Source organism: Sebastes fasciatus, chromosome 6 (genome assembly GCF_043250625.1).
Source record: "Sebastes fasciatus isolate fSebFas1 chromosome 6, fSebFas1.pri, whole genome shotgun sequence".
NCBI classification, from domain to species: Eukaryota; Metazoa; Chordata; class Actinopteri; order Perciformes; family Sebastidae; genus Sebastes; species Sebastes fasciatus.
In genome coordinates, this window is record NC_133800.1 from 13362236 (window position 1) to 13379144 (window position 16909).

General features: G+C 39.4%; 1 protein-coding gene across 6 annotated transcripts in view; it reads right to left on the reverse strand.

Moving 5' to 3' along the window:
• grid2 (glutamate receptor, ionotropic, delta 2) overlaps positions 1–16909 on the reverse strand; it is a 564677-nt gene that overhangs the window by 450812 nt on the left and 96956 nt on the right. For all 6 annotated transcript variants that reach the window (XR_012594250.1, XR_012594251.1, XM_074637696.1 and 3 more), the window contains exon 2: positions 16417–16572. Coding sequence is in view for 4 of the 6 variants with exons in the window: in XM_074637696.1 (XP_074493797.1) it covers positions 16417–16572 (156 nt within the window). In the remaining 2 variants the exon portion in view is untranslated. The remainder of the gene's footprint in view (positions 1–16416; positions 16573–16909) is intronic.

The following is a 16909-nucleotide window of genomic DNA, read 5'->3' on the forward strand; positions in this document are numbered from 1 at the left end:
ATGTTGCAGTAATAAGTAGACAGATGTCAGCATGACTTGCATAACGCAACCATGTACAACTAGTGGAATAAAAGCAGCACAGTCAGAGTTACAAACACACAACTTAATTGTCTGATTTGGTAGTACCTCTTATTGTATTTTAGTGGACTGTGTCCAACAGAGCAAGGAGGGGAAACAGTGAAATCGGACAGCAATTCCAGGGACTATTATGGCTTTACTTGTGCATGTACTGATATCACGCTTCCAATGTCTAATGCAGAGTGTTCCACATGATTCAGCGGTGTACTATAACTGAAAATCAGCCCGGGAATTTCAGATGGAGACGCCATTCATGAGAGGGGTTTTTGACAGTTTCAACACTAATACAGCCACCGAAACTGCCACCTCAGTATGCATACAATATATGTGAAAAGCTGTGGCTGGTCAGAAATTCACTAGAGCAAATCTCTGATGCCCCGAGTGCAAGTGAATGCTGCAAGAGATGACGCTGCCAGCTGCCACTCCGTTTTCTATCAACCCCGGCAGCCTTAACGTCCAGAAATACAACCTAAGCCATCCCCAAATGAATGTGGACCGTCCCAAATCTTTCTTTTTCTACATTATCATTAGTTAATCATTCAACGTGACCTTGAACATAGATCAAACATCAAAAGTGATTATTTTTGTTCATAAATTTATAAATTATCCCAAGCTATACTTTTTATTTTAAAAAGTCCTTTTATGTTTTTTTTTATTTATAATTTGCATGTTCTTTTTGTTTTTGATGTTAACGATGCGGCTGAGTTAAATTTAAATATTTTCTATGTACAGCAAGCATCGGCCTGTCGGGGTGTATTTTACAGCAATAGCTGGCCCGCTGTACATTATCCCTTACATAATAACTTGTTTAAGTTAGGCTAAAACTAAATATTCATTCTGCATCTGATTGTTTCGGTGGCTCGGAATTGGGTGGAGGGAAAGTGTGTCGTCACTCCAGGAGGTCTTTCTCACCTGGTCCAACAATTTTTGAATGTGAATTAAAGTTATTGTTTTGTGCATTGAGGGGGGGTGGGTATTCAAAAAAGGAAATGTACTTTTCAGTTGAAGGATAGCACTGCTTCAGAAGAGAAGCCACAACAAAAATAATTTCACGGTGATCTTTTTCCATCTGCAGTGAAGGACTGTCTTTGTGTGTTGAGAGAGAGGAAGCTGGCTGTCAAGCAGCCATACAGACTAATACAAAGACAGAGAGACAGAAAGATGAGAGAGAGAGAGAGAGAGAGAGAGAGAGAGAGAGAGAGAGAGAGAGAGAGAGAGAGAGAGAGAGAGAGAGAGAGAGAGAGAGAGTGGGCACTGGTCAATGCTCAGTAGGGGCAGGAAGGAAACCTTTCAATAGAGATGCACTTCTGATTTCTATTCAAATGACACTTTTTATCTACTGAACCAATCAACAGACCTACCACCTACTGAGTACACACACACACATGCACGCGTGCGCACACACACAATTCAAAGTTCCAAAAGTCTGGTTGGATCTGGTTTGTCCCCAGCTGTCAGCTGCTGGACCCCATCACACACACACACGCACAAACAAAATAGCATCATATTGCCTCTTGTAAAATGTCAGTGTTGCCATGGATACGCCCCTCTCACATCCCCAACCCTCTAACGTTTAGTAGGGAGGTTAATTGAATTGCAATCTATCACTGATTAAAGACAAAGATTGAGATAGAAAAAGATTAAGTGGGAAAGAGAGATGAGAAAAAAATGGACGTAAATGTAAAAATACAGAGTTTATCATCTTTACAATTTAGCCATGACTACTGCAGCGAGGAGGAAGGATACAGCTAGTAGAGAAAGATGAGCAGAGGAATGTCAATGCATCAAGAAAGCCACCGTGTGCTCAGTATTAGTCCTTATGTGTGTGTGTGTGTGTGTGTGTGTGTGTGTGTGTGTGTGTGTGTGTGTGTGTGTGCTTGACTGTGTATCCAATTGTTTGTTAGGCAGTTAGATAAATGGGCAAATGAAGGGAGGATGGCAGCAGAAGGAGGGCTTCCAGGCACTGAGTGATGGAAGGACCTTAGAAAATGAGATGTCTCTGGTCTCTATGGCAGCTAACGAGACTGTTCTGTGCATACACATCAGAGAGCGCACACACAAAGATGCGGAGGACGGACAGAAACATGGAAGTGGGAGGCAAGGAAAGAGAACGGGGCGTAAGGCTAAATAATTTTGGCCCCGGTTTCCATGGCAGCTGATTCCAGTGCCGGTCTGCTTTTGTGGGGAAACAGAAAGTGAGGAGGGTCGAGAGGCAGAGAGGAAGGAGAGCCCAGTGACCTAAAGGATGGTTGTGTTGCTTTTTTAGATGGAGGTAATACCATGAGATCAGTATACAGTAGGGATGTCACGGTGAGGAAATTTTCCCACCGGTTAATAAACTTGTGACAACACCGGTGTTACCGATAACACCGGACGTTTTACAAGAAAAGACGGTGCTCAATATATATAGAGCGATTACTTTGATCTTTACCGTCAGAGTGTGACAGTGTGTCTTGCCTCTCCGGCCCAGCTTTCGCTGCAAGGCTGCAGGTTTCCACCTGACGCCGCTGTGCCGCCCACATTGACTGTGACCACTTTGTCCTCCGCACGGCGATTGCCTCATTAACGTTATGGTTCCCTTATAGTATTGGGTTTAAATCTGAAATACTGTCAAATAGGCGCTTTTGCTTTTCGCTTTGACACCAAATCCTCCGCCATCGTCTTATCTGTCAACTCTCTCTTGTCGCATGTGTGAAATCTGACTCCTGCTACTGTACTGAGACTCCGTACAGAGCAGACACTTTCACTTTCAGTTTGAAGCGTCCGTTGTCGGACTATGTATTGATAACACGCTGCTGATACGCCAAAATGAACTAAATGGGTTTTATTTCTATCAAAAAAAAGCAAGACGACTGTGGAGGCGGTGGGCAAATACTGTAATCAGTGTATGCCCGGCCACCGTGTAACACCGGTAACATCGGTAACATCGACTACAGCGGCAAGCCTAGTATACAGACGAAGTTGTATACGATGATGTTGATGGCCAGATGGAGGCTGATGTATTACAAAAAAATTAATGAACAAGTCGGTTTACAGTCATGAGAGATCTACATGACTAGAGATGTTTGAACATAAAATGTACCCTAGTTTTAAAATGCCACCACAGTCTGCAGTGTCAAGACAAATCCGCAGCCTGCCTCTTTCCTTTACCAGCCATTTCCCAATGCCTCTTGAGTGTTTTAGTTTGAGTAAAAGGCCTCATGTTGCACAAGAGTGACTCCCCAGCTACAGTTAGAACACAGACTACACACTATAGAGGATACTGGTGCTATTAGAGTCCAATCAGATTGTAGGAAAAGGATGAGAAGAAGGGGGAGAACGTCTGGAATTCCCTGCTACCCTCGCGACCCGGCCCCGGATAAGCAGAAGATAATGAAAAGATGGATGCAGCTTTTTTCCCCTCCCTTTTTTTCCAGCCTGTGCTGAATTAGTTCCTAATTAGAGGAGGTTATTCAAGAGAATGTGAATCTCTGTACTGTTGGACTCTGTGGAAGATGAACCTGGCATCAAGACATTAGTCCTCGTATAAAGTTTCTAGTCTTAAATCTGTGTGGTCCAGTATACTTGGGCCGAATATCTGAAGTCTCTCCCGATCCAATCAGACTGTCTTGGAAAAATCGGAGGACGCTAAAATGCAGCTAAAAATGCTGCTTTTTATTGTGTGTCCACCGTGTTTAAAGCCTATATTCTGAAGTGCATTGGAAATCTGAGAGTAAACACAGAAACACTTGTAGACACAAAAATCATAAAACAACAACACTTCATTCATGTCATACTTGAGCTCATTTGTTTATCATTGAACAGCCTGAGTGCTGAAAGCAGGAAGGGTTGTTTTTGCCACTTTGTCTTCCAACTTTATTGTCTTAATTCCCCCCTCGTACACATAACCAGAACCAGTAAGAATTCCATTTCCTCAGACTTAACAAGTCTGAATGTGTCCCCTGAGTCATGCCATCGGAGGACACTGAATCCTTGTTGTGTTAATCAAAAGTAAATGAAAAAATGCTGATGAATGATTCATGATGGAGCCTATACAGATTCAACAGGGGGAGTTGTTTGAAAATACAGCATTCTTCAAATAAGGATTCAGTTTAGTATAACAGGAGCATCACGACTAATCAAATGAGCCTTTTTCTTCTTTTACTGTGGGAAGATCATTTGCACTCATTATGACAGTGTCGTAAAGTATAAATACATTTTAAATATGATGTATTATTGTAAGTGTTGTGTTTTACCTGCATTAAAAATAGTTGATATTAACATTGAACCACTCCTTGTGCTCAACCACTGAGTATCAACAACTCCTATACAGCTTTAAACAGCGTTAAGCTGTATGAAAGCATGAGCAGAGCTCTAAAATAAACAGTGGCTAGTAAAATCGGTTAAACATCTAGCAAGCTAAAGACACACGTTTTTGTTTTCCTCTCAGGGGTAAGAAGGGAAATACTTGCATCAGGCGGCCAGTGGGATGCTCATGTTGTTTACTGGATGTGTAGGCAATTGTTTTCACATTGGCTGTAACAACCTGAAAAAAAATGATTTTCTGTGGGATTGCTTTGGAAATGTTTTACCCCCCAGTAGCTGAGAAATGTTTAATGTAGCTTAAAGCTTTGCATCACAAGTCATGTTTTTTTTTAACTAGGAGCATTCAATAGTGAAAAATGGAAACAAAGAACACAAATAGGCCTCTATATTATTCTAGAGTTGACATTTTTCAACAGCCTGACCTGAATATCACCAACAAACCTGTCAGTGATCAATGAACAAACACACACACGGTCACAACAAGGGCAATGGAAGTGCCACGATTCTCCACTATAACGCAGAGATTTAAAACATAGTTTGATCAAAGCCTGAAATTACAAATTTAACGCCATGATCTGCTATTGCTCTATGCAGTAAATCAAATTATATGTCAATAATGCTCAGTGCTATATACAGTATGAATCCAATCCAGTGCTTTGACTTTTCTGCTGACGCTTTTGTTTATATTTGTGTTACAGACTGAGACTCCAACAGAGGAGTGGGTCTTCTAAATCTTTTAAACGGCACATTAATGTTTTATGATCAGGGAAGATCATCTAACATTGAGATATTCTGAGGAAAAAAATTCAAAATGCCCTGATTCCGAAACTCAAGTCCTTAATTTCTTTGCACTCTGAATGAAAATCCTGCTTCAAAAATAGATGAGGATAGAGAGCGAGAGAGAGAAACATTCTATTTATATAAAGAAGATATCCAGAATGAGGAGTATATGTTCAATTTTAATTAGAAAATTGCTGCCCTTTTAGAATGTGTTTACATTATCACAGTGTACTCATCAATATGACAAAGTCTGATTTAGTTATTCTCGTCACACTCATGCAGTCAAGTGTTTCACACACCCTTAAGGCATTTGCTTCATGCTGACTTTAGCACTATACCACATTGTTGCTGTGAATCACAATGAGTTCAACTGTGTCAGGATAGATCAATTGAAAAGACGACACATCTTCTAAATATATTTTCAGTCACTCTAATCCAATGAAACGTTAATTAAGAACTTAAGAAGATGGAACATTTTATCACCACTTTCATACACGTCCCATTTTGCATTAGCAGCCCTCGTAATTCATCTTCAACGCTATATATATATATATATACGTATATATACGTGTATATATACGTATATATATATATATATGTATGTATATATACACGTATATATATATATGTATATGTATATGTATATATATATATATATATAACAACATTGGGACGGCAGAATGCATACACGCTAGAAATGAAATCTCCTTTATGTCCTTTATGCCACCATTTCCCTTGTTTGTTTGTGAATTGGATTACTGTTTTGTTGCAAATGGAAAAGTTGCCCATACAGCCCATATACAGCCCATATACCTCTTGTCATTCTGTAAACTAACATCCCATGTGTGTTTTCTCAACTCTGTGTATAAAGTATCACAGCAATCAATATTCTACAAAAGCAGCACTTACAATGCCTGCCCAGTGTGACCACAAATACAGTGAGAGTTGATTAAAGTGCTGGGATCGCTTCTGATGTGATGTCTTTCACTGAGCATAGAGCTTGTATGTGCTTGGAAATGCTTCAGGGACGTCTCTCACCAGCCACTGCTTAAAAACACATTTTTTCTGAAGTCCTAGACGAGCCCCTCTGACTCGGTGTGATGTTTGGTGCTGTCTATGGTGCTGAATCTTCTCAGCAGCCGTTTACGATACATGTATGACATTTTAAGGAGATAATGATCAAAATAGCATGTAAACAAAGGATCAAGGCTTTACTGTGAGGCTGCAACTAACAATTATTTTCATAACCAATTAATCTGTTGACCATTTTTTGGATTAATTCATAAATTTTTTAGTCTGTAAAATAGCTTTATTTGTTTGACTAACACTCCAAAACCCAAAGACATTTAATTCACAAAGATACAAAACAAAAAAGCAAGACCTTTTTTGGTTCCAAGCTGAAAGCAACAAATGTTTGGCATAATTACTTGATAAACGACTTCAACAAACTGCTAGCAATTTTAAAAATGGGCAGCGTAGTAGCTGGGAAAGACATTAGAAAAAAATCCCAATGCATTGCAAAGATTTTTGTGCTTGATTTAATGCTGAATTTTGTAGTATGCAGGTATAATCATTGAGGGAATTAATCATATTCTTAGATAAGTCATCCATGTGCCTTCTATCCTTGGGATTCTTTTTTTAGTGTGTTAAATAATAGTAAAACTAAGACTCCCACATTCTACTTTGAGAGATAAAATATAGAAACATCTAACTAACAGGTAGTCATAGATGCTGGCAGGGTCTGTCAAGACTATGAACGTTTCTATTTACACACCTTCTAGCAAAGATTTTTTTTTTGTGCATAAATGCGGCAGTGTGCCCTGTGTGTCAAGACTAAGCTGAGATGAAAAATAAGCTGAGACAACTATTGAGTTCCCTCCCTCCTGTGGTCTCCTCCTGTTCTGCTTTTCCTCGCCCCCCACCTTTCAATAGACTGTTATCCAATTAGATGATTCTCATTGCTTTAATCGATGGAGACATGAACGGGCACACACTGACATGCATACAGACACACACACACACACACACACACACACACACAGCTTCCCTATGTCTAGCCAGGTTACTATGGAGATGGGGGATAGGGTGCAGGGAGTGAAATGTGAATATAAGTGGCAGGAGCAGATCCACAATTAAGTACCATGCAGGAGGAAGAAAGGGAGGGAGGGAGTGTGATTTAATCCAAGCCCCTTTACACACCCCTGAAACGATTTTGCACACACGCACACTCACACGGGCACACGCACACACATGACCCTCAGGGCAGGAATCTCAGTACATTCATTTGGATAAAGCATTTAAATAGATAATTCTCTTTAAAATCTAGTCGGGCGGCTTTATTGTAATACGGCCTGCTCTGCATTGTTAGAGATATGGTTATTGTGATGTACCATTTTGTATTACTCACTTCAGCATAATGGTGCTTAGAGGTTTTTTTTCCTTTAGAGAACAGAGGGCAGTAGTAATGTAGTGCTGCAGAGATGTAGGCTAGACAAAGATGTTGGAACTCTCTTATCTGGTATCCTCTTTGACTTAGTGTCCTCTCGCTTCAAAGCTAGAAAAGAACCTCTAATAATCACGTTTACTAATTGCTGTCTCTGTGCCACTGTGCTTTTGTACAAGGATCATGCGAATATTGAGAGTAAATATTTGGTAAATGTAGCACATTGTACTGGATTTACTGAGGTGCAGAATTTGCGAGGGTCAGGTTGTCTGAAGAAAATCTTGCACCCGTGAGGACAGGTGCAAATTAGTGCAGGTGTATTAAAAAAGGAAGGTTACGGTGAGAAAAAACAAATAAAAATTAAAATTAATTAACATTCAACAGAACTTGTAATGACAGTGCACAAGTGTGGGAGGACCAAAAGTCAAACTAAAATAAATTAATTGGTTAAAAAAAAAAGAGAGAGAGAGGGCGATTTGTAATCATAAATGAACCCAACACTGTATCTGACAAACACAGAAAGGGGTGGGGAGTGGCGGTGGTGTGCTTGTTAAACTTGAAGGAGTTTGTTTCAACAAGTTTAAGTTCATTAAATGTGAACTTCATGTTCAATAAACACGCAAATCACTCTAGGCTAGCAGTTGCTCCACTCCAATCCTCCACTCTGAGATGGACCTGCTGCTCTCTCTCCCTCTCATGCTTCCCCACATCAGTTGAAGGGTCTTCATGTAGTGTACTGCTCATTTTTAGAGGCTACATTTTCTTTGGAAGCATTTTAATTAATTATTTAGTTTTTCCTATGTAGCATTATTACATTATGCTTTCTTTTTAGGCTTGATGACTCATCACACGACTGAACTGCACTAACTGAGCTCTGCTTTAAACAGAATGTGTCGAGGAGACTGTCTCAAGTGCTGATTGCATAATGAGCATCTACCTTAGTAAATCTGGGGCTACAGTAATTACATGAGGATTGCCAGTACAAACTGAATCAAAGGCAAGGTGCAAATTATACTTACATGCTTCTCCTTGTACATAAGTCTAGCCCTTAGAGAGGACATGGTTCATGTCATTTAAAGGAGCAGTGTGTAGGATCTGGCGGTATCTAGTAGTGAGCTTGCAGATTGCAACCAACTGAAGCAACTCCCTTGTGCCAAGCATGTAAAAAAACTATGGTGGCCTACACAGAGCCAGTACATAGAGAAGTGTGTGTACGTGGGAAGTGAGTGGTGAAGCAAGAGAGAGAGAGAGAGAGCGGTGATGACGGCAGCGAGTAACGTTATGGACTCCGGCCCAAGCAGGATTAGTTAACAGTTAACAGTGTTTGGTTTTGTCCATTCTGGGCTACTGTAGAAACATGGCGGTGCAACATGGTGGACTCTGTGGAGAGGGGACCCGCTCCCTATGTAGATATAAACTGCTCATTCTAAGCAAACAAAAATACAACAATTCTTATTTTTAGGTGATTATACTCTAAAGAAAACATAGTTATTAATATTATATTCCATATCTGCCAATAGATCCCCCTTATTATAACAAAGTGATCCTTTAAGTGCCAGGACATTTATGATTTCTCTACCTACACTTTTAACACTGGCTGCAGTATATTGCATGTCTTGTCTCATGAGTAGAATCTAAGCTAGTTAAATGTAGCTGTAATATCTGTTATTATTTCAGTAAGGGATAATTTACAGCGAGCCGGTCATTGTTGTGAAATAAACTCCGACAGGGGCAATCTTGCATCGCCCTGAAGGGGATTATTTGACAACAATGACCCGCTAGCTGTACATTATTACACTTATTACACAAAAACAGTCTGCCAGAGTCCGAAATCAGAATTGCGCCCATAGCAACGGTCTGTTATACATAGCAACGGTCTGTTATACATAGCAACGGTCTGCTATAATGAAATAACAGATCGTGGAACGCCGTGATTGACCAATCAGAATCGAGTATTCAACAAAGCTGTGTAATAATAATTTCTAACTACTGCACTTGCTGTAATTTCAACACACACAAAGGAAAAAGAGTCAGTGAAGTTGTAAGATCAGAGAGTATTATTAAATTGATGTAACCTATTTTTTCTGCATAAAATGGCCCCTAGCAAAGCATCTGACCATAATACATGAGAGACAGACAGAGACAAAGACAATTGATTTGCCAGCCAGGTTACCAGTTAGCGAGACAAATACACAGATAGACAGGCAGATAGGGAGACAGGCAATCAATTCATCAGCCAGCTAACTACACAACCAGACGGGCAAACAGAAAGACTGGCAGGCAGAGTGGCAGGGAAATGAGTCAGGCAGTCTGTTCAGTACCAGGCAGACAGGAAGACAGGGAAGTATTCATTGCACCTCCCACAAATGTGGACAAACCAGTCAACAGACTGAGGGGATTGGATCCCTGCAGGAGTTTAATCAGTCAGGGATGAAAAGAAGCAAAAAATGAGAAGCAAGGCCAGTTTGTCATTGAAAAGTAGTTGGTAGAAGTCCCAAGCAATAAAAAGGAATAAGTGGTATCTCATCTGTCCTTAATAAATCTGCCAATAGATGGTGTATGCTCTTGAGAAACGAACTCTCCTCAGGAGTTTTCTATGGCAGCCAACAGAACTAGACAGTGGTGTTCCTAGCAGCTCCAAGTTGTAACTGTGTCCATATTTATGAATGTGATGTATGAGATTGCTGAAAAAGAATGTGCATCAGCAGAAAAGCATTCCCTTAACTTAAAACAAGAAGTTACAGAATAATCCCAGTTTAGAATAACTCAAAATACTCAATAATGTAAGAAAGGCTAAAAATGCAAGGACAGAAACCGACACATTGCTGCAGGATTCAGGAACATGCTGTGTGCTCAGTCTGCTCAGTCAAGGAGCAAGCGTTCAAATGCTGCCTCCTGCTGCGCTGTCACACCACTCTTTACTCCCTGTCTATTATTTCACACAATCCTGATATCGTATATAAAACACAAGAGAAGCAAGCTGCTCACTGACCTCAAAATAAAGAAGTAAGAAACAAACACAGACAAGCACCCTTCATGCACACAGAGCCCAGATAACAGAACCACTCTGGATGGGACTTCAAAGAGTTACAGCCGGACTACCAAACAGCATAACAGAGCTCTTATATCAAAGCATCAGCCTTAACAAGGTTGTTAGAGGTACACAAACACACGTACATTACATCCACACGCAGCCAATCTCTGAAAAAGAGATACACTTAAAGTTCGACCACCATTGTTTGCTACAGGCCTGCAACCTGATGCTTGAAATGCAAATAAGCTCTGATACTGCAGGCTGTTTTCATACACTGTTCGTATACCGATGAGGTAATATACTGTAATTTGTATTTATACCACAAAATCAATTTGTATCAGATCAGAGGCCGGTGTTCGTACCCTGTGTGAAACCAGAAGTTAACGTTGATTTATTTGTCACGTAACTTAAAGTTACGGCACTTCCAGAGTTATTTTAAGCCAAACCATGATATTTTCCTTAACTTAACAAAGTAGTTTTTTGTCACGTTACTTCTGTACTGAACTCACAGCACTCACTGTTATTTTATAACAATAAATCACAATCTTTTCAATATTTTCTTAAACCTGATTAAGTATTTTTTATTGCCTAAACCTAAAAGTAGTTTTGTTGCCTAAACATAACCAAGTCGATCTTTTCCTAAACCAAACTAAGTAGTTTTATTGAAAACTGACACGTGAGTGTTGCTGGACATTTGTAGGAAAACGCACAAGAAATGAGGAATAACCTTCTCTAAGTAATCATACAAACCTTTCTATGAGTATACTTTGCATACTGTATGTATTCTCTCCACCCTCTCTTCACTCTCTCAGCCAAGGCTAATATAATGTTTCTTTTTGTGTTTGTGTTTGTCTCGGGTGTTGCACGGGTGTTGATAATGGGGCCTTTGTATTTGATTATCAGTTAATTAAATCATTGAAGGGATACTTAGTTCAGGCATTTTTCATGTTGCCTCTTTAAATCCATTGGTTTTGGTTTATCCGAAGTCAATAAGACAATTCTACAAAGAGGTGAGAACAGTGTATGATAAGCAAGTTTCACCAACATGCTTGCATTAAGTGCAATAATGTCTTGATAGAAAACTGCTTTAGTGACATTTCTAACATTAAATATGTTTCTATACTCTCTTTGCCTGTTTATCTTAATGATTAACTTTAGATATGCTGTACTGAAAGAAGGACTGCTCATCCTGCCATGACAATCTCCTTTTGTGGCTTTGCAGTGCAGGTTGCAATTTTGTGTCTTGGAAATAGGCTTTAATACGATTTTTGATTACTTTAAATTAGGGCTTTCAATGGATTAAAATATTTAATTGTATAGTTAATCGTGATTAATCTAAAAATTAATCACACATTTTTTATCTGTTCAAAATGTACCTCAAGTATTTAATACTCTTATCAACATGGGAGGAAGCAATATGCTTGCTTTATACAAATGTATATATATATATATATATATATATATATATATATTATTTATTACAGGAAATCAATTAACAACACAAAACAATGACAAATATAGTCCAGAAACCCTCACAGGTACTGCATTTAGCATAAAAAATATGCTCAAATCATAACTCAAGCCCAACAGGCAACAACAGCTGTGCTGACTTGACTATGACCTGCCCAAAACTGTATGTGATTATCATAAAGTGGGCATGTCTGTAAAGGGGAGACTCGTGGGTACCCATAGAACCCATTTTCAATCACATATCTTGAGGTCAGAGGTCAAGGGACCTCTTTGAAAATGGTCATGCCAATTTTTCCTCGCCAAGTTTGGAGCGTTATTAACCTCCTTTGCAACAAGCTAGTCTGACATGGTTGGTACCAATGGATTCCTTAGGTTTTCTAGTCTCATACGATGACAGTATCTTCACTCTAGCTTTATAAGTGAGCCCACTACAACCTCTGGAAGATCAATTGCGTTAATGTGTTATTATTGCAATAACTATGACAGCCCTACTTTAATAAAGTAAAAGCTATTCACTTATGAGTGTGTAGGTAGTACTTTGCTTGACTGGTTGATTGAATATGATGCCAAATAATGCTTCACTGTTGTACACATGAAAGGTTGTTGTTTATAGTACACAGGAAAAGCTTGAGATATCTACAGTATGCCACAGTCAAGAATAGATAAATACAATATAACTTTTGATTTTGGTTTCTCCTTGTAAAATGGCACCAGTTCAAAAGAAGCACAATCATCAGAGGAAGAGATTGAAACAAAAAGCACATGAACAACATGCAGCTGTATCACACCAATAAGTAAACACTGTATCTGCCTCTGCTGATTGCGTCCGTATTTTGGTTAATTCCCTTTTTATGCTGAAATAATTAGCTTGATGATTCCAAAAAGGCAGTCAGCCAGTCATACAGGCTCACACACAAACACGTACATTTGGGCGATGATCATTTTATCATCCCTATTTTCTTTGTGCCAGCATACTAGCTGCTCCATGAGAAACTTGGGCTCAAGAAACTAGCAATATGTTTATCCGATCATAGACGCTGGTCCATATGGGCAGCAGTTGTATTTAACCCAGATAGCCAGTGAGCTCATTTCCACTTGTAAAACTTTTTCTTGCATTAATGCATCAATTAGGTGGTTCCTTTCAAGCTATTGTGAATGTGTATGTTCAATAGAAAACATTTCTTTCTACACTGAATACAAGTACTAGTCAACACTGACAGTTCTAAAGAAAACCACAAAGCATCTAGAAGCAAATGTGTTTTGGGGGTTTTTTACCCACTTAACAAAAGCTTTTGGATGACTGTCAAACACAAAAACAAATGCCCTAATTAGCCACTCACAACGCCGTAGTTGAAAAGACTGGGTGTGACACATCCTCCGTGTTGTCAGATGAGTCATTAGCCATGCAGGCAATGCCAATGTTCCCATTTACTGCCGCATTTTGTAATTTGCAGTATTTCAGCTTTAAAATAGTCACAGAGATAAAGGTGCCATTGAAAGTAGCTTTGTCGTCAGATGTACAGTTGTCTATTTGTTGTTTGCCTTATTTGAATATGTTGGAAGACGTGAGTTCTTGCACTATTCATGACTGATCAATTGATGTCTTATCTTTGACTACAAAACACTTCACTTACAATGCCTTCTGGTGTTGAAAAATAGACCCAATAATAAATGATTCCAACATTCATTTTCAAATTTACACAAGCTTGCTTGAAGTGGAAAACCATTTGTTCTTTAAACAACTTCCACTCTTATTTCTTTGAATTTAAAAATAAATGTGATAAGTTGGGAGATGTGGGGTAACTGGTGGTTTATGTGTTGATATTTCGACACACTGAAAACCAGATCACTGAAATACCACAGTGCCATCCAGTACCACCCACACTCATCCTCTCTCTTTCTGTCTAGTTTTAATGACATTACATGTCATCATAACTCCTGTAATGTCACATAAAATATGCACACAGGTAAGAGTGCTGGCAGCAATTAAGACTGTTGTGCAGTTAGGCTGAGTTAAAGCTGCAGTTGGTAGAAATGGAGCAAAAATGATTAAAAGAAGTAATTTTTATAAAACGGTCACTAGATCCTGACAGTAGTACATGAGACAGGTAATCTGAAAAAAATGATGTGCCTCTGTCCTCCGGTGCTCCTAATGGCATCTGCAAGATTTTACAGACCGGAGGAAAACAACCAGTCAGAGCTGATTTGGATTATGTCGTTCAGCTGCCGTCTATGAGAGTTGGCTGTCAATCATTTGCAAACTGCGACCAAACGGTCAAAGTAGGCAGCGCTGGTCAAATATGAATCAATATTGTGTTACTGTAATGCCTATTTCTCGCCTCAAATGTTTTCAGAAACATCTTGTAGTGTACTGTTTAGCTGTAAAATGAGAACGTTTGTGACCCGGCGGCCATGCTGAGATCTGCTGAGGAAATACCAAGCACCGCCCACCAGCCAGAGCTCAGCCAATAGGAACGCTCTCTCTGAAATGACCTGTGATTGGCCAAAGTCTCCCGTCACGGGCTAGATTTGTTAAAGCCTGAAAACAGAGTCATGAGGAGGTGCAGAAGTCTCATAGCACTTGAATTACAATATGCTGAAGGTTATTATAGTAAAAGCCTGGTTATGCCAAAAATATACTGCCTTTAGCCACTTTAACAGGCTCTTGATTTTTTGTACTCATCAGTAAAACAAACAGAATGTACGCTAGCCTTTCATATTGGATTCAATTTTCTAAGTAGGCTACAATTATCAGAACAATGCAATTATTCAGGCTCCCTCATGTGGCTCAAAGGTGTACTGCAGATATAAATGTTGTATAAAGGACTATGGAAGAAAGTCTGCAAATTTATTTTGCGACCCAAATAAAATCTCCTCCAACCAAACATGTGGGTCCCGACCCAGTCTTTGTGAATGACTAGACTATTCGGTCTTTTTGGTTTTAGTCGACTTCTTTTTCTTTAGTACATTAGCCGTGTTTAATGCTGAATGATAATTTCCAAGTAACGTATGAGCACATAAACACAAGATTTAAAGTGGCCCTAATTTTTAATGCATTTGCTGGTGTAAATGCAGGAAGATAGTGGGTCTGTACTGTAAATCTGGATAAAAAAAAAGGTCATAGATTTATCTGCTAAATGTGTGTAATGTGGAAAAAAAAAAAATTAGAGTAGCACAAGGCTGTTGTAATCTGTTGCACTGCAGACCTCATTCATTAAATGTGTGTAACCAAAACTGCTTCTCATGTTGTCTAATGCTGCACTTCTACACCTGAGGGTCTTTTGATGAATTAGTCAGATAAGGATATCAAATAGAAAATACGTGTTGTACTGGAGCATTACTAAAAGGTTATTGACCTCACAACGTTTTGTTCCAAGGCATTCTTGCATATTAAATGCTCAATTTAGATTCAAGCCTGTTGGTTTAGGTTGTGATTCAGCAGCTATATAATACAACTCTATGACAGGCATGCATGTATATCCAAATCTACGTACACATAGATGAAAATGAATTGCGTAGACCAGAGTATCCACTATTTGATATATATCAGCATTCCAAAGTAAATTTTTCCTCCAAACTACATTTGCATGAAATAAATAACTGTCACCATCAACACAAACTGAAACAAAAGGGAAAAATAAATAAACAATACGCTGCCCCATTCTCAGCTGACTGCGTGATGCAGGTCAACTCAGAGGGCATGCATGCCATGCATGAAAACCTAGGGGACATTAAAGACAGAGGCTGATGTTGTGCCAACTTTTTGAAGCTGTGTTCCTACATGAATGAATTTCCTGTGCCTCACTGTTCTTAATGTATTGTAGAGGTCAACAAAAAATAGAGGCAAGACTGCGAGAGAGACGTATGCTACTGAGACTCAAGTTCTGAACCAAGATGATCTACTGCATATTATACATAATTACATTTTTTGCCTTGGATCAAGTGACATTTAGAAGTATCCTTGGTAAATAAACTGTTCAGGAACTGCTGGAATGGCTGACAAATCACCAGGCTGTGCTTAAACAAGATTTGAACCAAAAGATTTCTGCATGTTTCAGTAAAAGTGAAATTTGAAAACTGTGAAAGGATGAATGTTGAATCAAGCCTTTTCATTTCAGTCTGACCCTGGCCCAGAACATTTGTGGGGCAAAAAGGAACCATGCCCAGAAGCATGAATATACTTTTATGTCAACACAAAAAGAACTAGAGCAATTTGACTTTGAAGCTGATGCACCTGCTGGGTCTTGTTGCTTCCAGGCACAAATGTTAAACTCCAAGATAGCATACAGTAGTATTATCATCCTACCTTCTTGCACAGCCTGGAAGGGGTTGTTGCCATCAACGAATTCCACCGAGATGGTGATCTTCTCTGTCTCCAAGATCTCGTTGTTCAAATTGAGATCTGCCACGGCAAGGCGAAACACCTCATCATCTTTCCGTGCTGACTCGTCAAAGATGGCGCCTATTGACAAGGAAGGAAGCAGAAAGGAAAAAAAGAAACTATTACTCAGTATTAGAGGACTTTTGGAATAGAAAAAGGATAGAGACAGAATATGGTGATACAGAAGCGAGAGCCATAATTATACAGCACACAAAGGTGAGTTCTTCAGAGAAGCCAGAGGGCCAGGCTCAACCTCCAACTCCGTCCCAGGTGGCCTCGCTTCACAACAAGTTGAATCTAATTATGCCTTACAGAGTTGCTTGACACATTGTAAAGTAAAAAAAACAACTATATCACCAGGACAAGTGTAAAAAACTGTGGTTAACTGGGGCCAGTTCCATGATACCAAAGTTTACAA